Source organism: Oenanthe melanoleuca, chromosome 1, assembly GCF_029582105.1.
Source record: "Oenanthe melanoleuca isolate GR-GAL-2019-014 chromosome 1, OMel1.0, whole genome shotgun sequence".
NCBI lineage: Eukaryota > Metazoa > Chordata > Aves > Passeriformes > Muscicapidae > Oenanthe > Oenanthe melanoleuca.
The window spans coordinates 88933508-88959543 of NC_079333.1; the positions used below are offsets into that span (position 1 = coordinate 88933508).

General features: G+C 35.4%; 1 protein-coding gene across 1 annotated transcript in view; it reads right to left on the reverse strand.

Annotated features, from left to right (window-relative positions):
- The window catches only part of MYO16 (myosin XVI), a 358267-nt gene that overhangs the window by 121962 nt on the left and 210269 nt on the right, over positions 1-26036 (reverse strand). Inside the window, 1 exon segment of the mRNA XM_056502322.1 lies at positions 23637-23784. Coding sequence (XP_056358297.1) covers positions 23637-23784 — 148 coding nt within the window.

A 26036-nucleotide genomic window follows, 5' to 3' on the forward strand; every position in this document is an offset into this window, starting at 1 on the left:
ACTGACAGAATGTTCTGTATTTCTTTCTTAAACTTTAGCTTGAAACTCTCCCCAACCCCAACTTCAGCCCTTCATGGAAGCTGAAAGTTCAAACTGGATTTATACCACTGCCAGTTTTGCCAGTCTTGCACTACCAAAGATTCCCCTTCAGAAGGCAGATTTGAGGAGAACCTCTGATAACTCTGACTGCTTTAAATTCCCCTCTTGCAGCCTTTAACTGCCTCAATGACCATTCCCTCCCCCAGCAGCTGAATGGGTGACAGGTACACTCGACATCTCTCAGAATGAAGCAGTAACCAAGTACACAGAGCAGTAAGTGCAGAGCCCTTTAGCTGTACTGCTTTGCACACTGCAAAGCAGAAGGAAATTTTATGTACCTTCCCAAAAACAATGATTAGTAGAGAGAGACACCTAGTGCAGCAGCTAACTCAGGAAAAAAAAAAAACAGAAGCAACATAAAGAGAATTGATACAAAATAGATTAATCACAAATGGTAGCAAAACAGATTATTGAAAAGTGCAGCAATCTTGCCTTTATAACTTTCACCCTCTTGAATTAAGTCCGCATTTTTAAAAGTATTCAGGTATCTTCACAGAGCTTAAATCACTAAGAATGAGATGTTTGAATATCTTACAGGATCTGACTCCTAATTACATAATGCGGAGAATGTAAGATATTTTATTGTTTTGATTAAATTATCATAATCATTAAAATAAATATTCATTATACAATCTGAAATCTTCACAAATGTCACTTAAATAAACAAAAGAACTCTCCACACCTCTGTGCAAATAACATCATTGCCACAACAAAAAGGGTGGGAAGTTTACAGACATTCCAGTCCTCACCCTTCACCACAATTACAACAAAAGTTCTCCACAATTATTCTGCTCTCTACTGATGTTCAGTCCATGATCTGTCACTTAAATATGGGAAACAATACTGGCTTAATTTTTGACAATTCTTGTTTGCAATCATGTTTTCATACCACTACAGAAGAGACATACTTTCAAAATAAAGTTCTATTACCACAGAAGGTCTGGCAATACTCTAGTAGGGGTGGTAGTTCTTAAAAGGGTGCCCTTTTACATGAATGCGTGCAGGAAGAATTATTTAGTATTTTCACTTTTCTAGCAGATAATGAGGTTTAAATAATACCCACAATGAAACATAAAGTGCATTTTCAGTGAGTCCATACCAGATTTACCAGTGTGGATTCCCCTTGCAGTGATGATGGCATAATTTACCCAAGCAAGTGGGCAGGAGAAGAATGATGGGGTTAAAAATGTGTGCCTGGGTACATAAGTACCTTTTACACCCACAGGAGGACTAACTCAGCAGATATCTCAAGTATGAACAAGCCTCTCACATCAGTGGATAAAGCTGGTGGTTCACAAACCATTGAGAACACGGGTCTGTGAGCATTACTGCCAGAGCTCAGCACTGCTTCCTTGAGGTTACTAAAACATTAATTTTGCCAGACTGAGGTAGGTACAAATGATAGCACAGCTGTCAGATCAGCTAGAGAAGATGATACAGACTATAGCCAGCTTTTTTTTTTTTCTTTCCCTGGAGTTTCTTACATTGCCTGTGGGTTCAAAAGGAGCCTAGAACAGATCGAATACTGAATCTGGCATAGAACCTACTGGTGTAAAGGTTAATCCACCAGAAAATTTTCCACTCTTCTGAACTGCTGCATGAACTTATGCCAGTAACATGTTATGCATCATGAGTTGGTGGCACTTTTGATCCATAATTAGGAGATTTACAGCAGCAGCCACTCTGCTGTCAAAATATTCTATTGTCGAACGCTGTAGGAGTTGGAAGCATATGGCCATTTCTGCAAAAAAAGCCTCCTCCTCAATGGTTTTCTCCCTAAATAACTCTTTGTCTCTCTCTGTACTGAGCAGGGAGTAGTTTTTCCTGTTCTGTGAAAAGAATACTCCACACTTCTCCTGTTTAAACAACCCCATTTAACCAGCACTTTTTAGCACAGCTGAAGTGCCAGTGGCTGCAGAAAGCTGTGTGAGCACTACCAGCACCTCTGACAGCAGGCTGAGCACAGCAAGGTGCTGCAGAGCCCTCACTCTGAGAGGAAGGAGCTGAGCTGCAGCCTGAAACCACACATGCACAGAGCTTGCTGATACAGCAGGGGGAAGATGGGCACCTGCCAAACCTGTGCCTGTGGCTCTCACAAACCATCCAGGAACTGCAGCCTCTGCTGGGACTTGCCTGCTGGAAGAGAATCTGGCTTTCCCAGCTATACATGTCCTGAAGACTTAATCAGCAGATGTGCTGGTGCTCTTGGAAAGGGATGCATTGGACATTTTCTAAGGTGCTCTTCAATTTAGTTTCCCCAGTCTAAAAGCAATTAAATTATTCTATAACATTTCATGAAGCCCACTCATTTTCCAAACTATTTAGGGACTAATGAAATGGAAAACATTGCTTTGAAGATTTGCACATTTGACTGTTATACCTTTATAATATCGACTCATATTAAGGACGAGAGTAGACTTATATTAAGGATGGATTAATTGTATAGAATTGCTGATGGGTATCATACAATCCTCATAAAATGTAGGAAATATATAATAGTGTAACACAATATATTCTAGCCATACAAAGAAACATAGTCTACAAATCATTAAATCCATTCTGCCTTAGAAACATAGTAACATTTGGATAGAATTTTATTTTTCTTGTACAACAGCTCCCTGGCAGCTCACTCTTTCCACCTCAAAGATGTTGAGGACTAAAAGGGTTTGAGACATCATTTGTGTCAATATTACTACTATTATTACCTATTTATGTTTAAGAACTAGCGTCCAGAACAAATCTTAAATTGTCCCTTCTCCTACAAAATTAAGGAAAGGGGAAAGAGATGTGTCACAGTGCAAAAGTCCTAATAATAATAAATATTAATTGGTTGCAGATACATCACTTTTCCATCAAATGTAAACTTTTTTCCAGGATGTGTATCTTTCCTCATATTTATAGTGCAGTTTTGTCTTTTGACATTGAAGTGCCCTGGGCAGAATGGCATTGCTGGTGACGAAGAGTAACTAGACTGCTTAAAATTTGTATTTTGAACTTACAATGGAGATTTTAGCTATTATTTTTACTTAGATTTTTGCTCTTGTGAACTATACTCATGAAAACCTACTATGTTACTTGTGTGTGTGCAATGCTCCTATAATTTTCCAACAAAATAATCTGTGGTCAAATGTAAATTGGATCTGGTGACTCCTGAGTTCTTGTTGCTGATAATTTTAGTAAAAGACATACTACTGCTATACAAGCCAGAGCTGATGTTCCATAACAGCTCATGCACACAGGCTGGGCACCACTTTCATGCTTGCTTAGTTCAGTTTTACTAGCCCTAGTGGCATATCTCTGTGTGCAAATTCATTCAGAAATGCACATTCACACTAATTTACTGTAGCTTTAGAAAATGATTCTCAGATTTTAGATAAAGCTGAGCCTCTTAACTGAAAGTAGCTGCTCAAATGATATTTATATTATTTTGCAGACGTGACAAACCAAAGAGTTTATGCAGTTCTAATCATTATCCCCTTTCTGCTGACTGTGTACCTATTTGTTTAAATGCTGCCCATGCTAATGTTTCCATCGGACTAGTACTTCCAACAGACAGTTTATCAGAACACAAAAAAGTTGTAAAGTTATGACCAGTGATTTTTATGTCAAAAAAGAAACTCACTGATTCACAAAGCTTATTTTCTTAAAGAAGATGAACTAATTGAATTGTAGTATAGTCACTTTCAGTAAAGCACAATGCTCCATTAGATAGACAATTTATTGAAGAATGTAAGGGACTATATAGTTTTACTTTCTGATTTTTTTTTCCAGCAGTTCTAATTTGCAGCACTGTAGCAATCTCCTCCATTCTCTAAAAAGAACACTATTTAGAAGAGATAGGTCCATGGTGGTACTTTTTAGTATACTGCTTATAATAATATATAATTTTTGAACCACCATTAGAATGGCACCATAGATCAAGTTTTCAGAAAGGGGTGTGTCTAGTAGAACTAAGAGCATAAAAAAGTACTTAGTATGAAATTAAATTCTTGAGCATTAACCACCCATATAATTTCATAATTACATTACCTGTTTACCTTATCATTCCCATTGAAATTGTTGCACATCATCACAATTATTCAACTTACATATTTGGAACACAGATGTCAAATCCGAGGAAGAAATATGTATGTCAGCTTACCTGAACAATACTGAACTTTTGTGACATAAGCAAATTTTGAAATTTCCTACATAACCCCACCAGTTAGAAAATTTGTTCAAGTAATTAATCTTCTGCTTAGATGATTGAACAAATAAGGAGACTAAAGCTACACCTAGCTATGACAAGCAAAGACTAAAATGAAAAGTTTTGAACTATCAGATTGCTGCTGACAGAAAAATCAGCAAAATAATACCTGATTTACATTAATTTATTTTCTTTTGAACTGTAACCCAAGAGCATTTAGTATCAAAGTGATTTGCCTCATTCAACATAAAAAAATCATATAATTTATATTTATTCTTAGAACTGCGACATTTATATAAAATCTGTGAAAAGACAAAAATAAGTAAGTTTGAAATCTGATAATAAATCTTGATATTTTGCCAACACAGTAAGTAAAATATTATGTAAACACTATCCTAACCACTTTGTATTTGTAGAATCTGACACCTGAAAAGTTCAAGTATTCTGTAAGAGCAGCCATTTTATGCCATGCACCTACATAGACATTTCTCTGTACCATAGAGAAATATCCACTTCACTGCAGTGCTTCAACTCATATCTGGCAGGGAAACTATCTGAAAGAAATTACTAGGTTGAGACCAGTTCATCAGAAATTCCCTTTTGTCTGGACAGTTAGAATTTGGTTTCAATTAAAGATGAAGATGAACCGTGGATTTGCCAGATGGACACTTAGTTTCCAAGAGCTTTCCAGAAGTAAATACATCTTTTCATGAATAATTAAAACAACTCTTGGTAGGATTTTATCATTAAGTGGTTCTAAGTCACTGTAAAATTTTAGGATAAAGTCCTATGATTTAAAAAAGGGGGCTGGGGCTGTTTTTAAGCTAGCATCTAGCTGCTTCCCACTTGACTCCTTTCCTGATGGAGGATGAATGCTGACACATTTCCATTTTGCTGCACAGCTTTCTGGGCTATAGCAGGTTTGATGTTAGTGAAACAGTACAAAATCAGTCCAAAAAAGTCTTGACACTTTATTATAGATGATAGTGAAGTAAATGCTGCTTGTGATAAGGATTTCAGCTACTACAGTCAGGATCTTCAGTAAAAAACCCCTCAGGTTACAGGGGAAAACCTTAATTTCCTAACTGATTATACTCAGAACAATATGTGCTCAGATTAGAAACAGAGGATATATTTTTAATACAAAAGAAAACCCCAAAAAAAAACAACCCAACCAAAAACAAACAACCAAAACCACACAGAAAAGCAATGGGTAAGTAAGGGTATCCAGCTTTACTAGTCAGAAAAAGTGACAGAGATCAGATGAAAGTACATTTTGTCCAGGAATTAGGCCAAACAGAAATTACTATTAAAAAGATACAATTTAACAGCAAATGATTATAGAATAAGACAAAGGGATAACTGAATGTACAAATTCAAGGCAGGTAAGGCTGATTAGGCATTGGATCATCAGAACAGCACCTGGTATAAATTAAATGAGAGTCAAGTACACCTTGATAATGCAAAAAATCATCATATATAACAACCTTATTTTCATAGGACAACATGGGAGTCATGAAATACGTATCATGGTTAAAGTTTGAATTGGGCTACTCTGTGTGATTTGGGGCATTCATTTTAGGAAAATCAGGATCAGTTAAGAGAAAACCCAGAGGAGAGCAACAGCAAAAATGTGTCAGAAAATAGACTTAACTGCAAAACTGTTCATCAAATGTCACCTACAGAAGACTGAAAAAGATATTACAAAGGTGAAAATTCCCACAGTCTAGAGGACTATGCCTGGAGATTTTCAAGACTTGATAAAGCTCTGAACAAGCTGATCTGATCTGCCAGCTGCTCCTGCTTGGAGCAGGCAGTACAGAAGAGACCCCCTGAAGTCCCTGCTAAAATGAATTATTCTGTGATCCTTTGAAACACATTAAATTTATTTCTCAGATAAACTGAGATTTGTTTGTTTGTTTGGGTTTTTTTAATCTCATATAATATCAGTAATTTTGACCCTAGAAAGGTGGACATAAGAAAAGACAGGTCTGTAATTGTTTCAGATATTAACTTGACCTTTAAAATAGTCCCTAAGATGAAAAAACTGACTACAGGTGTTAGAGCCATAAGACATCTGAGGATGAGTAAAATTTGATGAGAAACCTACACTGTTCAACATCTGAAGGGATTACAGTGTTCTAAACTCAGAACAGTCTTAAACACCAGATCCCTACCAAAGGAAGAATCAAAACAAGAAAATAATATTTCTGCTCTTCTGCTCAGGTCAGCAACCCTTTCCACTAGCCTAGGTAGTAGTTACAAAAGCACTGAATTATTATTTTATGAGGAGGAAAATTCCTTCTGATCTTGAAAACAAATATTTTTACACCAACTTCTACGCAATCTTTCTTATTTAAGACTTTAGAAAACTCAAATATTATAGAAATTAACCTTAAATTCTAATAAAAGCTGATATGACCAATTTATTATCAAGAAATTTCCAGACAGTTTGATTATATTTTTTGAGCTAGAAACAAAATAAAACCTCTTTTAAGATTTTTTTTAATACCTAAAAAATACCTGGAGTTTTTTTAAAAAAAGACCTGGGGCACAAGACCAAGCTCTTGGAATTGATGAAATTATCCAATGCAAGCTGGATCAAAATAATTGGCAGGACACATGATGTGACAACCACAACATCTCAAAGCCAATACAACTTAGCTTGATTTTGTATCTATACAGTAAATGGTTTGTACCTTCTATGTGAAATTATTTATTAATAAGGCTACCAGGATGACTGAAAAACAATCCTTTATTGCATGGAATCACTCAGGGAGGATAAGATATTTATTCTACTGGGATTCTGGGTAAAAGTACAGTAAATGAACTCAAACTTACTCTACTTAGACTTTAGTTCTTATGTTTTTTCACTTATGAAGTGAAAAAAAAGAAGTGGAAGTCACAACAGAAAATTTGCTTATTCCAAACACCATCCTGAGGCAGAAAATCACAATTTTTAAGATCTGGAAATTATAGAATCATGATCCTTATAAGAACTGGGAACATGTATGTGAACACAGATGGAACTGCCCTGGCATTAGCTCACAAATCAGTACATTTTCTTTCTTTTGTGAGGTTGTGGCAATAGATTTTCAAAGGACCTCTCTGTTTGCACAGTAGATCCTGTCTTGATACAAAGACTTGGATCTTTGTATACCAGATCTCTAGAGGCCTTTTGTAAACCAAGTGGATAAAGGAAAATATTATTTTTCTCTGTTTATATCCCTTTAGTTGGTAAAAGAAAAAAATAAAAAAAGAAAATAAATGCATGAGAAGAGCTGAATGTCATAATTTTTTTTTTTTTTTTGAGACACCCAGCCAACTGGTTCCTGTGAGGAATTAAAACTTCTATGGTGTGCTTTCTTCTGCTGATCCATTTGCCCATGTGTCACTTCTCTGCTATTAGTAGGATACCTCTTAACTAATCTGTAGAGAAATAGAATAGTATCAACTCCTTCTTTAGCACAGCTGAACACAAAATACAGGGTTTTTTTTTTGCTAAAAGGAGTTCATAATCATTGGGTAAAGAATTTACATGGAAGGAGCAAAGAATAAATATTTTATATAAACTAATCACTAAATACAGGCCTCTCTATCAGTACTTAATTTAGCAGTGCAAGCCACTGCAGATCTTGTTGTGAATCAGAAATTCTGAATTTTTTTTATAAAGCCCTTATTTCTTTTTCAAATTGACATACTAATAAAAGCCTTAATATTCATTCACCAATTTAAAATATTAAAAAAAGAAAAACCTTAAAATTGAGGTTCTGATACTTAATACTCATTTATCCAAGCCAAAAGGTTTTTGTTCTCACTGTTAGGACAAAAAAACCCAAGTTTTTGTGGGTTTTCTTGTGATTTGTTTTTGTTTTGTTGGTTTTTTTTTGTTTGTTTGTTTGTTTGTTTGTTCTTTTTTATTATATCATGCTGTAAGCCTGTGGAAACCTGTCATGCAATAATCCTCCAAAATCATTTTGTGCTGTCCACTTAAACAAATTTAGAAGAGATGACTGAAACCAGGCTCGTTCACAACATCACCTCATCCTGGATATGATTTCCTGCATATATCTCCCCTCACACAGGGGAATCCAAATTCTTTCTAATCATGATACAGAATTGACTTGTCACTTGCTATGCATGAGCCACTCCATAAGTCAGCTTTATGGGCAAGGGGTAGGAAATACTGTGCCCATAGCCTAGAGAGGAGCACATCAGTCAGACTGAATGGATCCAGGAATGCCCACTAGAACCATTCATTTTCTTCTAACACTGCAAAGGCTTTTCTTACGGCTTGACCTTAATTAAAATGTGTCATTAAAAAGCACACACAATTATGGTCTCAGTGCCAGTTTCTGTGCTGCATCAGTTATTCCAAAAACAGACACAGACCATGCCCATCATGACATCATATTCAGTGAATTTAGGCCACTGGAAAAACAAGAAGTTGGTTCCTTTTCTCGCCAGGTTTACAAGTACTGTGAAGTAGAATAATTATTTCACCACTGTGTATTGTCCCAATTCAGCAAAACACTTCTGTGTCCCTAACTTCAAACCCATGCTTTGTCCCACTGATTTCAGTTGAATCAAAATAAGTATCAATAACTGGAAGTTATAGATGAACACCCTATGTTGAGCTCAGGTTCCCTGAAAAGGAAGGAAAGGCAGACTGAGCTGTGTAAGTGAGACTGCAGAAGTAAGTAGTACTGCTGACCTAGACCTTAAGCTGTCCCAAGCTAATTTTTAGGCCTTAATATAACATTATCTTACACTGATTTCTACTCTATGCAATGGAGATTCCAAAGACACACAAACATTCCTGAACTGGAGCTGTATGAGCTTGGCACAGTGCAGAAAATACAGAATTTAGCTATTTAGCTTAGATGAACCCCTGCCCCAGCACAGCCATGGCACCTTTTGCTCAACATCATCTGGGGAGTCTCTGATACACAACGAGCCACACAGACTTATCTTCCAGCTCTACTTGTCATTATATAAAGTCTAAGCCAGAACATTATTACGAAATCTTCATTAGCTGATGCTTTGTTGCTTGAAAATTCTCAAGAGAGCCAATGCCACAGGAGGATGAAGCAGCATTTCATAATCAGGTTCCAGCTCTAACACAATCAATATGCATGTTGTGGGTGTCATTTAATGTGACATTGTACTAAGAAGCATGGATTAACAAGCTAAATCCCTTCCTTCCCCTTATTAGTGCTGCCCAATGAACCATGTACTTGCACAATCATGTGAAAGGCACATGGCTTTTTCCTTTGCAGTCCCCATTCCTCCTTCCATCCAGCTCAGGGTAGCAGCCCTGATTAAGCACAATGGTCATCACTAAAAATTCAACATGACCAGATCAGTTAATTTTTACTTTAACTTCAGGTAGAAATCATAACATCTCAGATATGGGTTAGTCACAGATAAAATATAAGCATTTAAAAAACAGTCAGTTTACTGCCATCATATTAAATATTTGTGAAGCATTTCTCTGAAATATATTAAATTTTTATAAAAGTTTAGCTATTCCTGTGACTACTTACTACATCCCAAGATTCACTTTAGGTATAATACCTGACTGAAAATTAATGACTCCATAATTCTACATGTTTTAAAAAATGCTTTCAGAACTGCTGGGATGAAGGTTACTGAGTATATAAAAGCAAGTCATTACCTTTCAAAAATAAATTCCACTAATCTCTACCATACTTACAAACTCACAGAGTAAGAAATTTCGACAAACCTTCTTATTTCTTTAAATATCTCATGTGAATATGGGAGGATAATGTATTCTGCTTAGTGAGGAAAAGCTGCTTTGCACTCAGCAGTGTTTGATATGTAAACAGGAATGAGATAAAGACAAAGCAAAACAGTTGACATCAATGAAGTAAATGACATTTCCAGAACATGATAATGAATAGCTTCTGGCTTTTTTCTCTCAGGGAAAAAGGGCATGTTTTATTGCATTTTTTCTCTTTTGTTCCCAGTTTTTAAATGTATTTGAATCTGAACAAATTTTATACTCTTTGAACCTTGTTACCCTGTAGCACTGAGCTGGAGTTACTGCTTATCATTTAAGTGCACATATTTATGCTCATAACTCGTGCAATAAAGTATCAAAAGCAGCACTTAAAAAAATCTGAATAGCTTTGTTAATGTCAAGAGGTAAGGTATCAGCATAATATTAATTAACTAAACACTGTAGACAGATTTGATGACAGCCAGAACACAGCTTTTTAGTTTTCTAAAATAGCAAAATTGCAAGTTAGCAAAATTGCAAGTTATATATGTGTTTTGTAAACTGGTTTTAGCACAGAAAGTTTATATTAGCCCATGTGTTATCCAGTAATTATCTTTGCCTTAATATTTTATAAAATGAAATTTCAAGTAATTCTCTAAGAAAGACTATGTGTACTATGAAGTACATTAGTTTTACAGACAGTGGATATACTGAAAAGGAAAGAAAAGAAATACATATTGGTGTTTAGCCTCAAAATGTCAAATGTTGGCAAGGTACAATCAGGTATGAGGCTTTTTTCCTAATTATATGGATAATCTTATGGAATAGGTTGAAAGCAAGGACTCAAGCATTCTGCTCCTAAAATTACACAAAAACATAAATTTAGAATTATTCTATTAAAGGAAAAAAAAGAATGCAGAACAGAAGTGACTCAAAATAGAAATTTTCACACATCTGATGGTAATACAAGAATTAATACAGACAATACACCTTGAACTGTTTGTCTGACTCACGATCCAGATATTTTACAGGAAAAAATCACATTACCATAATTCTGTGAATGACCACTCTAAAAGTATAATTTTGAAGCTTAATATACATTAAATGAGGAGCAGAATTCTGATGCTGATTAAAAAGTAGTAAATAATAAGCATTGCTGAAGATGTAAAAACAGTAAGCCAGTCTGCATGCAAGTGCAAACTGGTCCAATCCATTTCCTGAAACGCTTCAAAAATTGTTTGAACTTTGCTCCTACAACTAAAAGCAATTTTGTATTTCTGTGTTCAGATTTGGCATTGGTTGCCAGGAAGATGTCTTGAAGTTTATGAGCCTCAAAGGCATTTTTCCACCAGCACTTGCTACTTTTAAAATGCTGATTTATCAAATAAAGCTTACCATGTTAAGAGTCACAGTATCTCATCTAAACTATAAAAAGTGCTTCTGAAACCTGCTTAGAACTTTCACCAGTATCGAGTTAAAATACTGATAATATGCTTCAAAATTATTTCGTGTAACCACTGACTATAGTTCACAAATCAGTTTCAGATAAGCTGATTTACAAGAGGCACTCTTCTTCCTGTATATGCAGGTATGACCATGTGTATTCAGGTGTATGTATTAAACAAATAATTGTGAATAGTAAGATCAATTTAAAGCACTTTTAACTTGGTCAAAAATAAAAGGTAAGGCCCCCCCAAAGACACTAGGCAACTTTTGAAATATTGGTAAATATATATATGTACATGTATATGTACAAGTATATAATTTACTTAAGAATGAAATTTCTTTTTAGAAGTATTAATATAATTAATCAGTTAATCAATAATGATTGTTCACTTTTCATGGGCTAAGAAAGTATCATACACTACACAAATATGATTTGGTGCAGTACCAAACTTTATTGTAACTTACTTTTTTCTACAAAGCAAGAATATTTTCCTTCCAACTATAAATGGACCAAATTCACGTGAATTTATATATGTTATCTATTCAGTAACCAACAATCCACAATAAACAGTTGCACTCCTTTAATGTAAGAAGAGTGTTCTGCTTTTCACACAGCCACCAAGCTGCAGGATGCTGGACACAGGGTTCAGTAATGGAGAATCCCCATCTGCTCTCCTATGCTCAGCAAGACCAGCTTTGCTCCCCTGCCTCAGCACTATTTTTGTCCCAGATGCATTCCAGGACAGCCCAAAATGTGAGCAGGATGGATGCATGTGCCTGTTTCTCTCATATCTTTTCAGCCCTCACAATAAAATCATGCTTGATGAAAGGTCACAAACGAAATACTTCTGACATTAATTCTCTGCAGTGTCTTCCTCTGCCTCTCATAAGGAATCAAGGACACAGAAGCTCAGCAAACCTGAAGTAAACCTCAGAGATTGAACACAGAGATCTCCACTGAAGGGCTGAACCTAAGCAGGTTACTTAAGTAATAAAGGTACTGACCTTGTAGTGAACTGGCCTTGCTAAAGCACATTTGCAGATTGAGAGGACTTTCATGGTTTGTATATAAAACAGGACAAAGAGACTCCTTAATGGGTCTTAGTGCTAAAATCCACACTGTATTTATGCATAGGGATCTGCAAAGCTAGGTTTTATTCAAATGCATCACTTTCTAACAAAAATAAAAACAAATACAATTTTAAAAGGTGATAAAAATAAGCAGAGAAGAAAGATGATCACAGAATAAATAATGCTTTAAACTAGTCATTTCCCTCCTAAGATATATGGCAAGGAGGAATGGGAATGGATTGGAGAGGATTGTGATTGCATGTTTAAAAAACAGGCTCCAGAATAAACTAAACCAAAGAATTTAAAGTGTTCCCATTTGCTCCTGTTTTGTCTTAGGAACCAACCTAATTCCACAACATACTCACTGAAATTCAGTTCATCATAGGACATATTTTAATAGATGCTGCTCCATTCCTCTTAATTGCTACCTGATTTAGGAGTCCTGTTTAAACAGGAAATTAAGTCTGAAATGTGGCAAATATACATACTGGAGCTGAAAAACTAGGAAAGCAATGTCAGTGAGCATGATGAAAATGGGGAAAGGACTGCAGCTACAAGGAAGTACAGATGCATCTCTAATAGAAGATGAATCTGATTTCTTTAAAACCAAAGACATGAGTTATACAGAAGCAAACACAAATAAATACTTAGAAATACTAGGACAAAAATGTACAATCTCTAGCACTGGCAGTGTTACCTCTACTTGAGACAGAAAAGTGATAACAAAATAAGGTCAAGTGAGCCATGATTTAAATAGAAAAACACATAGAATCATCATTATTGAAAGGCTTGGGCTGGCAGGGACCTTAAAAACCATCTAGATTCAACTCCTCTGCTATGGGCAGGAATGCCATTCTCTAGATCAGAGTGACAGTATTTATAACAAAGAAGGATCATACAGACTTTCTGTGTCTTTTATTCAATGCTGGAAAATTCTAATCACATAGAATAGTCTCCCATTGTTTTTTCAACAAAGCTATTCTATGAAATAACTTATTTTCCTATTCCAATTATTAATATTTGCAGTGAAAGGCCACAGATTTATTTTTACCGGTGGTTAGCACTTTCCTTAGTCTTCATCATCATCTTTTTGATGGAAAACAGATCACAAAACTGATATCAGTGTACCAGTATTAAACACAATTACTGTGTAGGTTTAATCTAAGCTGTAATGCCAGCTTGGTAAACTGATTTCTATCCATTTAATGATTTGGTTAGGTTAAAATTCCACTGGGCAGAAGCCATACATTACACTTCTCTACAATTATGATTACAAATACAGTTTGTCAAATGGTATTTCCACATTGTTTCAGTGGCTTTTTTTATAATTTCAGTCAGCAGAAAATTCACACCAAGTTTTTTATTTCAGAATGCTTTCTTGATTTGCATCTCTCTTTGTGCAAACTGCATCTGTTCTAATAGTTTTTCTCACTCATATTACTATTTGAGAAATGTTTAAACTTACAATCAGACAAGCATAAGGCTTATTATCACAGACAGGCCACAGATCAGAGAATCACAGAATCTTTAGGCTGGAAAAGGTCTTAAAGATCATTGAGTCCAAAATCGAGAAACCTGAACCACTCTGGACCTGTTCAGCTCTCCCCAGCGTGTCTCCTTGTCTGATCCAGTTCCATTTGCTCAGGTCTGGTAAAAATACAGCTTTCCCTGGTTCAGTAGCCTAATATATGTGTGAATTTTATAGAAACAAACAAACAAACAAGCAAACAAATAAATACACTTTGTGCCACAATTCCAAGAGATATGTCATAAGCTAACTGAATACTGACAAGACCTATACACAGAATTTAAAAGTTCCAAAGATCATTTGGGTGACAGGTGATCCACTGAAGGACACTCACACACCATTCTGCCCTGCATTATACTGCATAAAATTAATTCAGAAATCAGACTGATAGAGATGCCATTCTTAGGAGCTGTATAATACTAACATCTGACATCCTCTGGTCATTAGCACTCAACTAGCATATTCAGAAAATTTTAATTAGTCACTTGTTGGCTTTAGACAAAACTCATTTTCAGCAACTAACTTCAGACAATATTGTGGAAACTCAGTAAATAGAAACTATAAATGGCACTAATCTCACACAACCACGTTTAACCTCAGAGTAGTGGTAATTCTGAGTTACAATTAATGAAAGAACTAGAGGACAAAAACTATGCTACATTTTGGGTTAACCTTGCCTGACTTTCCTAGAGAGAGTTGGCTACCACTGAATTGCAAATCCATGGCAGCACAGGGAGCTGAGTAAGGCAGCAAGTTCAGACAATGGTGAGAGGTATCAGCTCCACTAGATCTAACACTGAGATGAGCTGGGCTCAATGACTGGGGCTCTGTAGGTCAATAACAATTTCTGAAACACCCAATCCTGACTGGAAATTCTTCCACAGTAATTGCATTAAAACGATTCTAAGAGTGACTTTTGAAACATAAATTGCAGAATTGTGTTATCACACCAGATTTATGTAGTGTAATAATAGCTAAGTGGTTTCAGGAGCTGAATCCACTGACTCTCCCTCCACATATGAGATGATTAGCAACCTAGTAAAGTGCAGAGACATATTTTGTACTTAAAGTAAAAGCCAAATTAACTTTTCTACCATTTATGTGAGTAATCACATCTGCTTTCAAACCAGGGTTTCTTTGGCAATTTCACCCCTCAGAGGTACATCAATTTTCCATCTGACATGAAACACTGGTAGGCTGCTTAAACAGTCAGGACTTAATTTCCTCAATAGAGGATCAAATTTAACCTGTACATATATATATACATACATATATATACATATATTTAATTTTCACAGCTCTCTGGAGATTTCTTTTTTTTTAACTGAAGGTTGAACTTGGCCCAGAAACTTTAAAGTGTAAGATACTCATCAAGAGAATTCACAACAAATTGGAGAATCAACTGCTACACATTATGGGGGTTTTTTGCACTTTCTTTCCCAATTAAAGCAACTTACCCTAAACAAAGTTTTGTTTATGTATGTATAGTTTTCTGCTAAAATGAAGATAGATGTTTTCAGTAGACTCTAAAGATCCCAGTGCTCTTAATTATCAAGTTTGTTTCTTTCTTTTGAATTAAACATATTTCAGTTTTTTCTCATCTTCTATTCTTCACCTTTCATGCCATGCCATGGACATGAAAGATAGAATATTCTTCTCTTATTTTCTGCACCTGTCTCTATATCATGCTTACACCAAAGAGGACAAGAAAGACAAAGCTCCTCTAAATCAAATAAATATTAAATTGTATCAATACCAGTCAAATGACAAAAATGCAAGTTCCAGAGCATTTTTACATGGTCTGATGTAATTTTTTCTATTCCAAACTGGCACCAGGAGAATGTAATTTAGTAAATATTATCAGATATCTGAGTTCATTTAGGAAAACACAGAAATACAAAGAAGAGTTCATTGGCTCTACTGTACCACTACAAATGTAAAATTCATTCCTAAGAAAACATCATGTGTTCATTTACACATAGTTTTACAGGTTCAGCTTGTTAGAATTATGGTGGAGAGAAAAAGACTGTTGAAAAATGAATCTAAATGAATGATTTCTTTGCCTCTCACAGTCTGCCAATGGAGGACTGAACATCCTCTGCCACTAGTCAATCAATATGTATGAAGAATAATACAATGAAGAGGGGATTGTTAACATCAAATGAAAGAAAATACCCAGAGGAATATGAGTTTCAGATTTTCACTCTTGAACAAGGCAGAATTTCTACAGCATTTATTCTGAAAGCTAGACAAATAACAATTACACTTGGGACCTCAAAGACCCTGAGCTGTCTCAGAGCAATTTTACTACCTTTACCTTGCCAAATAAAAATTCTTGAATTTCAAGGAAGTTAATGATTGTTAAACATCATCGAGGTATAATTTTTTTTAAAGTATACTTTGGGAATAAAGCAGTAATATTAAAAGCTGCTAATGTTGAAACTGGAATAAATAAATTAATCATTAAAATCCAAAGCTAAGTTGCTTCTGCTCTCAAGCAGAAAAATGCTTTGGATATCTTGACATGTAATTAGAATTCAAGTGAGTGGGTTTCTATGTAGCTAACCCTGAATTCAGGATGAACCACTCGAAACAACTGCACAGCCAGATACTCAGTACAAATATTGTGAAATAAAATTAATTACATAAAGGTATACCTTATGTATGAGTTGCATCTATAAATAGAAAAATAATCACTTAATTTGCAAAATCAAGCAGATGACACAAATTCACATTTCAGTTTTGTTTTGAAAACCTAAGATGTTATCCTGATTATATATTCTGTAATTGCAATGCCAACCTCCTAGTAATGTATCTTGTAGGACACAACTGTTCACAAATGTCTCACAGAAAGGGGGTTTAAGATAGAGGAAATTTTCAGAAACACACTGTATATTAACTTCAACACTAATATTATTGCTAGGTATTTCCTGAATATTAACATGCACAGTGATGATATTAAGGAGGAAGATTTAGTCTACATGGTCCAGTCATTTTATCTCCCTTGCTAAAACACACTGATAAAATTCTTAGCTACTGTACACTAATAGGCTCCTTTGGGTTCCATCTAGTTTTCATTAAAATATGGCAGTCTAAGCCTAAATTATGAGACTAAGCCTAAAAGCCAGCTGAACAGAAGTGAAGCACCCAAATAAGTAAAATGAGATTAATTAGACCACAGAGTAAAAAATCAATATTTTGGAATATTCTCTTTTTAAACTCAATATTAAATTTAAAAAAAAAAAAATCCCCAGACTTACACTCCATTCCATTTTTTAATCTCTCATATATCTTAAAATATGTATTGTGAACTGTTACATTAGAACTAGATAAAATCAGCTCTAGTCAATCAGTATCACTTTGAATCATGAAGAAACATGATCTTAATACAACATCTAATATAGTTTCTGGTGTCTATCCTCAATAAAACTGAGTTAGTCATGTTTATTACTATCCAGCATAACAAATCACACACATCAGTCATTTACTGGTGCTGTCTCTGAAACCTTCCTGCTTGGAAGTGCAAAGATCAACACAGACACTTGAAGATCATGGTCCAAGAGATTAACAGAGCCTGATCTTCTGCATGAATGAGGAAAACAAAGGAAAACTAAAGAAGGTAAAAGTACTGGGATAAAGACTGTTTCAGTTGAAATAAATGGGAACTGGAGGCTGAAGTTATAGGAAGGTAGGGAAAAACATTAAATAGAACTATGTGAAAGCACATTTTGTTGAAATATGCATATGACCTACATGCAGTAATAGTTGTTCAATCTCAAAAAAGAAATAATTTTAAAAGTTCAGACATCAGTAAATACAATGTAAACAGGAAAACAGTACATGGTAAGCAGCAAAAGTAAACAAGCAAAGCACAAAAGACAACAGATAAAATTTAGACAATTCTTTTTGACACTGAAAATATTCCAGATAACACAGATATTAAACTCACTGAAACAAGTTTAAATCTGCTCCAGAATCTCAGACAAATATATCTGCTTTATATCTCTCCCCATCAGCTTCTTGACAGCTAGCCTAGTTTAGTTTGGCTGTCAGACCTCACTGGAATCTAAGTAAATGGAATTGCCTCATTACATTCAGAATGTACAGATCTTGCCCTTAAAATAGTACTACTCATTGTAAATCAGAATTTCATGGTAGCATTGCATGAAGACAGTCAAGAAACAAAAGTTCACAGTTGAAGCTTTTCACTAGACAGCTGAAATATAAGTAAATCATATCAGGAAGATGCAAACTAATGGAAGTGTATAATTTTTACATTATTTGCAGTTTAAAAAAACCCAAAAAACTAAAAACAACCCAAACAATTTATTATACGTAGGATTTCAACTATCCACATTCACTTATTGTACTGAAATTCCAGCAAAAATAACTTAGACCTAACTCTCTTGCTTTTGAAATCTCCCGTGTGTTTGAAACTATCTTCATACTACCCCATTACTCAGAAAGACTGTAAAGTGTGCTCCAAATGTCTTTATACCCTCTGCTCCCAAGGCATGCTACTGTACACAGCCTGAGCTACTAGCATCACTGCACTGTTTTATAAATGTTATATAAGTGTTTAAAGTGCAAGATTTTCAGAGGAAAGGAATGTGCTGCATGTAATCAAGTTAGGACAGGAAAACCTGTACAAAACAGCAACAACAAAAAATTACAACCTTACTTGTTCTACCAGAACTTGAATGCTTGTTTTAAATTTAAGAGATTTTTGGAAGAAGGTCTCTTTGGAAGAAGAAGGACTTGACCTTCAAGACCATTCAGTTGCAGGGATGTTGATCCTAACATCTCCTGCCACAGCTTCTCTCTCCTCCTGTGCTGACCCTGCCCATAATGCAAAAGTGGAATACAGCAGAGGAACCTCTCAGTATGATCTTTACCCTCCTCCTAAAATTAAATACAATTAATTCCAATTTCCTGATAGCCTAGAGCTTTAGTTTCTGTCAACAGGATTTTAAAACCAAGCTGATACTCATCAGTGAAGTTCAGGGAGTCTCAACACTAGGCTTTATTTGGGTGAGACTCAGAATTCTGGTGCAAATAACTTATGCTGTGTTTCATCACAGAATGTCTAATGGCAGTTTGATAAAGTGATGCAACTTGGCACTTCATACAGAAATCATCAGTCCAGCAGGACAGGAAAATCTGATATAACTCTTACAGATCTAGCTGATCATTCATAACATTTAAATCCACCTAATTTTGTAACTTAAGTCTAACTCTTGGATTTTCCTCTAGTCATCATACACAGATATCAGCATCAAGCAAATTGTGAAGCAAAGGAATCAAAATGGTCTGTGTAATCACCTCTGTGAACTGAGATTTTTGACTGTACTGGAAGTTTAAAACCAAGTCAATAGCCACAAGAAAAAGTTATCTATTAGGTTTGAACACAATAAAAGAGCATGGAAATACCAGAGGACTGGAACATTCCTAAAATGCCCATTTTTCTAATTATGTGGGGAAAATTTAATAAAATCAAATCCCAAAACACACACACACAAACAAAAACACCAACAAAGAAGCAAAACCCCCCAAAGAAACAAAACCCCCAAAATAAAATCAAACAACAACGAAACAAAACCAAAAAAAAAACCAAACCCACACAACTTCTCTCTATGAATTTAGTGTTAGACTACCACAGAAAGGTTTGCAGACAAATGACACAGGTATGGAAAACTGGTAGTTTCAAGATTATAATTCTTTTCTGTTGCATTTTAAATGAGAATTTAGTCAAATGGATGGGGGGGGGGAAGGCATCTAAAGATACACAGAAAGAAAAGCAAAAGAAAAGGTTATCAAAATGTGCAGTGTCTTCATAGTCCGTATCTACAACAGTTATGACAGAATAATCTTTGTTTTTAACACATTGTTTTAGTGCTTTTTAGATAAGATGATGACTGGAAACACACAAAAATTCATACATAAGACTCTCTTTACTGGGATCACTTCTGCTTCATTCACTTTACCACACTAATTTTTAAGCCTTGTTTTTTTGTTTGTTTGGTTTTTTTTGTTTGGTTGGTTGGTTGGTTGTTTGGTTTTTTTTGTTTGTTTGTTTGTTTTTTAAGACCAACCTCATAATTTAGAATGGGAAATTATTTTCTCAGTGATCAAGGTTTGGATATGTTTAGACTTTAATAAAAAATTCAGTCACTTTACTAAAATTACTCCTTTGTGTATTAAATCCAAGTTCTCTTATTGACAGTGAAGAGGGCACCTGCACTGAAAAACTGTAAAAGAAGATACATCATTCCATGAACTGATCTACATCTGTTGGTGCAGAAGAGTTCCACTGATTTTTAAAGGCTGTGAGAAGCATGACAGGCAGAAGGAACACACAGTGCATTGCTCTATGGGAGAAAGCTTTACACATTTGGGAAAAGCAGTTTGATATTGCAAATACAAACAGTGCATGCCCTGACCACAGTACCAATATGTACACAACATTTTCCTTGGCTAGAAGTTATTCACTTGTTTTTACAGTACAATGAATTAGGAGAAGTAGGAACCTTGTTTAAACTGAAAATGGCAACATCAAGTTGAACAGCTCTCAAACCTACCATCTTTTCTGAAATAATTTTCTAGAATTACGTGGTCTTAAGCTATATTTTTAAATATAAATATACAAATGTAAAAACATGATTTTTAATAACAGTGTGAGTATCTTACACAAGGACATTCTTACATTATTCTATATGCCACAGCTTTGAAATAGAAATGCTAATATGAAGCAATTGGCCCAAAGCAACAAAAGCAGGACTTTCTACTTATTTTATGGAAGATTTTCCCAATATATATTCATTCCTATTGCTATGATCTTTCCTTTTGTTTCCTATCCTTTCTTCACCAGAGCTGAAGATCATTTACAAATCGATCTATCACAGCTTCACTTCTTTTACTGCTCTCTGTTTCACCTTGGTTGCAAGATTCATCACTAATTAGCACCTACTGTAACTATGAGACTAAACTAAATGTGCTAGAAAAGCTAGTACATGCTTTTTTTCTGAGACTAAACTTCAGAGATCACAAAAGTACTGCTCGCAGTCATAGACTTTAATTTGCACCCAGGAAAAAAAAAGTAACCTAGAGCAAATCAATAACAAATTGAGAATATAACTTCAAATTGCTAAAGTCTCTGTACTGTACATAATTATCATCATCAAGATAAAGAAGTCCTAGAGTTCTCTGAAACAAAGTAAATTAATAGAAATTTTGGAACTTTTCAATCAACCATCTGCTGATAAAAATCAGTTTCTGAGTATAATGAACACACAGGAGTAATTGTCAGTCAAAAAGCTTCAACTTGCCCTGTCGAGACTCTCTCTTCATTTCTGACATGCTTCCCTTGCTCAGCCTTGAAAAATGATCTTACCTTTCAGCAATTACTTCTGCCTTCATCCATCATGATCCACATGCAGATACAATGGGAGATGTATTCCTTCAGATCCCTCCCTATGCAGATTAAATTCCTGCTGCTTTAAGATCCTAGCTGTATGTAAGCTCCATAGAAAGTGTCCAGCTATTTGTCTTCACATGATGCCTTAGCAATTATAACACTTGCAAGAACATATATTCAAGTTTCTGAGCAGAAGCTCCCTTTCAGGACAGCACCAAACAACTGAGATTTACACCCAAACAGCTTCCCCTACACCATGGGGCAACACCTTTACAGAAATTCTTAGTGATTCCAAAAGGGAGGGATTGCACCTTTAAGCAATTTACATTAACTCTCAGTCCAGGATTATATATTATATGAAACACGATCTACAGCTCATCTTTTACAGCATCATATTGACAAAATTACTTTAAAACTTTGAAGTACTTTTTTCTGAACTAAGAATATGAAAACCCATGCAACATCTTATTTCTTACATTGCAATGGCTTAAGAAAACCATTAAAACAGGGGTACTTTGTGATCTTAATAGCCTTTATTTACTAAGATTGTTGAATTTTTACATAAAAGTGCAGTATTAAACAATGCAAAGAGGAACTGAAAAATTATCAAAATACAACTGGGCAGAAACAACCTCACAAAGGTTCCAAAAGACCTGTTATCTAGTTAATTTTACTATTTGAATCAAGATTACACATCTTTAAAGAAAACATGAAAAAATCACTTATGGTTGTTACCAGGAGATGTGATCTCATTCATCAAAATTTGACTAAGCCAGAAATAATAAGCTTATAAAAGAGGACAAATCTTGCCTTCCTGATTCATGAGTGAGTTTGATGCAGTAGAAATTTTCCCTAATTTAACTTTATCAGCTGAGAAAGATCTAGCTCACTGAAGTACTGAACTCAGGAGTTTAAGATAAGAAAAGTTTGGCCCAAACCCTCTCAATAATGCAAGATACAATCTACTCTACATAGGTAAAGCAAAGCTTTATTGATAAAAGCAGGTTTATGCAAATATTCAGCTATCTATTACTTCTAAAGCTTTGGTACTGCAGTGTTCAGACATCTATTCAGAAATACTATTTTGTTCTTTCCAGATGATTATCAGGTATCTTATCAGATAAAGCTTTGTTCATGTGAATCCAATTATTCAGGTTTACACTAAGTTCTTTCCTGCTTGAACTTCTTGCAAGGGACTTGAAACTCTTTCATTTTCTGAACAAACTGAGTGCTTCCAAACAACTTATGCTAGAAAAGGAATAAAGTATTCATAAAGAACATAGAATACTTTTGGTCTTCAAAGTCCTCAAACTATTTAAAATATAGAATTTAGCTCTTCACCCTGCTTTGAAGTGAATCACTTTTAGCAAAGGAATTTAGCCTGAGGTTTCTTCAGAAAAAGTTCTGTATGCTATTGTGTGTAACACAGAAATGGTAACAGCTTAAAACATTACCAAACAATGGTAGCTGGAAGACTTCTGTCTAAAAAATAATCATAATCAACAAAACTTTTCTCTGCAAAAATGAATGTAGTGTCTTTCTATTTACAAGTTCTAGAACTGTTATTTTATTCAAGTAACTAGCCTAAGTGGAAAATGAAGAAGTTGAGGAAAAAAAAAATCCATGGGAAAAAGGCTCAGATGTGAAAACCCGAAAACATTCTTCTTACACAATTTTAATTACTATTGGTCATTTTAAAGTTACTCACTATACTCATTTTAAAGGTAGTCAGTTTAAGAAAAGATCATTAATACTAAATAGCCTTCTCTCATTTCAGTGACACTTTGGAAAGACTGGAGAGTAAAAGACAAATTAACTAATTGAGGAATATTTTTTCATTCTAAAGTAATCTGAATTAATAAATTCTGAGATACTCACAACATTTCCTGAAAAAAACCTAAAACCTCCTCCTATAGTAAATATTTGGAATATATTAAGCCTTAAACATGCTACATTTGGGTCTATATTCAGCTTCATTTAGGTGTTTATATTCAGCTCTTTATATCTTATCTTATTATTAAAGATGATGTAATCAGCACAGTTTATGAAGACACAAACGTGGTTCAGTTAATTCAAAGCACACAGATATATGTAAGTCTGTATACAGCTGAGAAAATTATTAATACTAAATATAAAGTTGTTTTCCTACCTGTGTGCAGATAAATTACTGAGGTACAGGGTGTATTTTTCTTCAGCAGACAATCCATCCATCATCAAGTAAAAAACATGAAAATTACTCTGGTTGAATGGCTGGATGACAACACGAGACTTCTCCAACATGTATGTATAAATCCTAGCTGATTAAGAAACAAACACATAAAATCATCAATATACTGATTGTTCTAAACTTAAATATCTTAAACCATTCACCATTGCAACAGTTGAGAATAAAAAATGTTTCTTATAAAATGATCTGAGAGGAGCACATAAAATACAGTATTACCATTTATACTCTCATGGGTTTTTATACAAATCAAATATAAAATCCTAATTCCATTAAAATTGGTGGAACAAACATATTACCACAGTTACTTACTGTTTGATATTAGCATTAAAACTACTTAGTTTTAAAGATACTGATGTGGATTTGTACCAGTTGTTGTATTTGGCAAAACTTTCTAAGAGACAAGCTATTAGTCATGTCACCAAAGTGTAGCCATCTGAGCAGTGGCATCTGTTCTATCCTCCTTCTAAACAGAAAGATGGAAAAGAGATTCAAGATCTCTTGAAAAACACACTTGGAAGCATTTTTTTTTTTTTTCCCTGCTGGTAATCAAGAACATAGAGATTAATAGTTTAGATTAAACTTCTAGATGGCTACAAAGAGACAAATCCTCTGCAGAACTGGTTATCAACAAGCTCACTGACCTGAGCCTGGGGAAACATGGGCACCTCAGAAGGGCTATAATGACCTGAATAAATGAGAAGCCATGGGAATCAGCAGTCTGGGGAAGGAGGTGAAGGAGGATCAATCTGAATGAGATTTGCCTACAGAAAAACAGCTTACAGGTTCATACATAACCTCAGGCTCATTAAGATGGTGAAAGAGGCAAAGTACAGAAGCAAAGGAAATCTTGAGCCCTCAGATCCCTTTACCTGTTCACAAGGTAACAGGCATTTTAGAGATACCCATGAAGGGACAGAGGGACATTCACCATTTTGGGCAGGCTGCTCTTGAGCTCTCCCCTGGGAGTGCAACACCATGTGGCTCCAGATGCACAGAGAACAAGGGAATGTCCAACTGCAGCTGGAGGTCAGGGCCTTTCTGGCCACTGGGAACCTGATCCCAGGTCCCACTCACCCAGCTGCTGGCATACTTTATCTCATCACTACTTCAACACTAGCTGTGGTGCAAAGACCAGAAGCACCCACACCACATGGATAAACTCCATTTTGCTGCAGCTTTAGGCTTGTCAATACCTGCAGTATGGCAGAGCTTTCACAGACTCTTTGCAAGCATCCTCACCCTGGAAAGGGCTGCTCAGTGTAGAATGCACTTCTCAGCAATGGAGGACCTTTATCTTTGACCCAGTAAGCAGATGAGAATATTAAACTACAGCTTCCCCATAGCCTGGCTTTCAACCAACTCATTCAGGACTCCTTTCTTCAAGAATTGGAAGCAGTTCTTGAACATATAGTCATTGTAAATATTGGTGCATGCATCCTGCAGCACAGTTCTCTAAATGCATAGCACTCATGCCTTTTTAGGACTTTTCTCATTTCTTTACTTTTTTTAAACTGGCTGGGATTAAAGCAGTATTTTCAGAACCAGTTCTGGACTCACATGTATCAGCCAATGCAAAGGGAATCAATTTGGTGGATGAGTGTTTACCAGAGGCATGGTAGTTGCATCAACCTAATGACTAGGCCAGCAGGCAGAATGTCAGTTCCTGTCACCATACAGCTGCTCATGTCCACAATAGTTTGTTCACTGCTAGGTTGGTTATTGCTGCATCATCTGTCTTTGTCTGATTATTTTATTTTAAATTCCACTTATCTTTTGAAGTTCTTTAAGTTTCTTTTTATACTGTTGAAATTAACACAGCAAACCTGAGGTTAATTGAAATTATGTGTATGAGGGAACACAGCCTTTGAGAATACTGCTAAAAGACAGAATAGATGGGAGAGAAATGAAATGGGTGCACCTTGAACATATTGTTTTGAGAAAGGCTTCTGCAGCTAAATTCTGTGAACTAAATGTAACTATGAAGGGTCTCCCAAATAACTATTCTGCACAGACCAAACCACCCTGGACACATCCCAGTCATGGGTACAGAAGGTCAGTGGTACTTTAGCCAGGGACATCCTCTATGCTTTCATTATGTAACAGCACAGACATGTCCTGATGTGCTGGCAACCAAAGCCATGCCTGGGATTCTGGCTAGGAGACAGTAGGACTGAAAGAGAGGAGCTGCATGTCTGACTTGCTGAAGCAAGGAAACATGATCTGGCCCATTTAATCATCCTACAAAATGTAGTAGTGAACTGCTATTATGGAATCAATATTATGAGAAACTGTGTATCATCCATCTAACCCTCTGCTGCTACA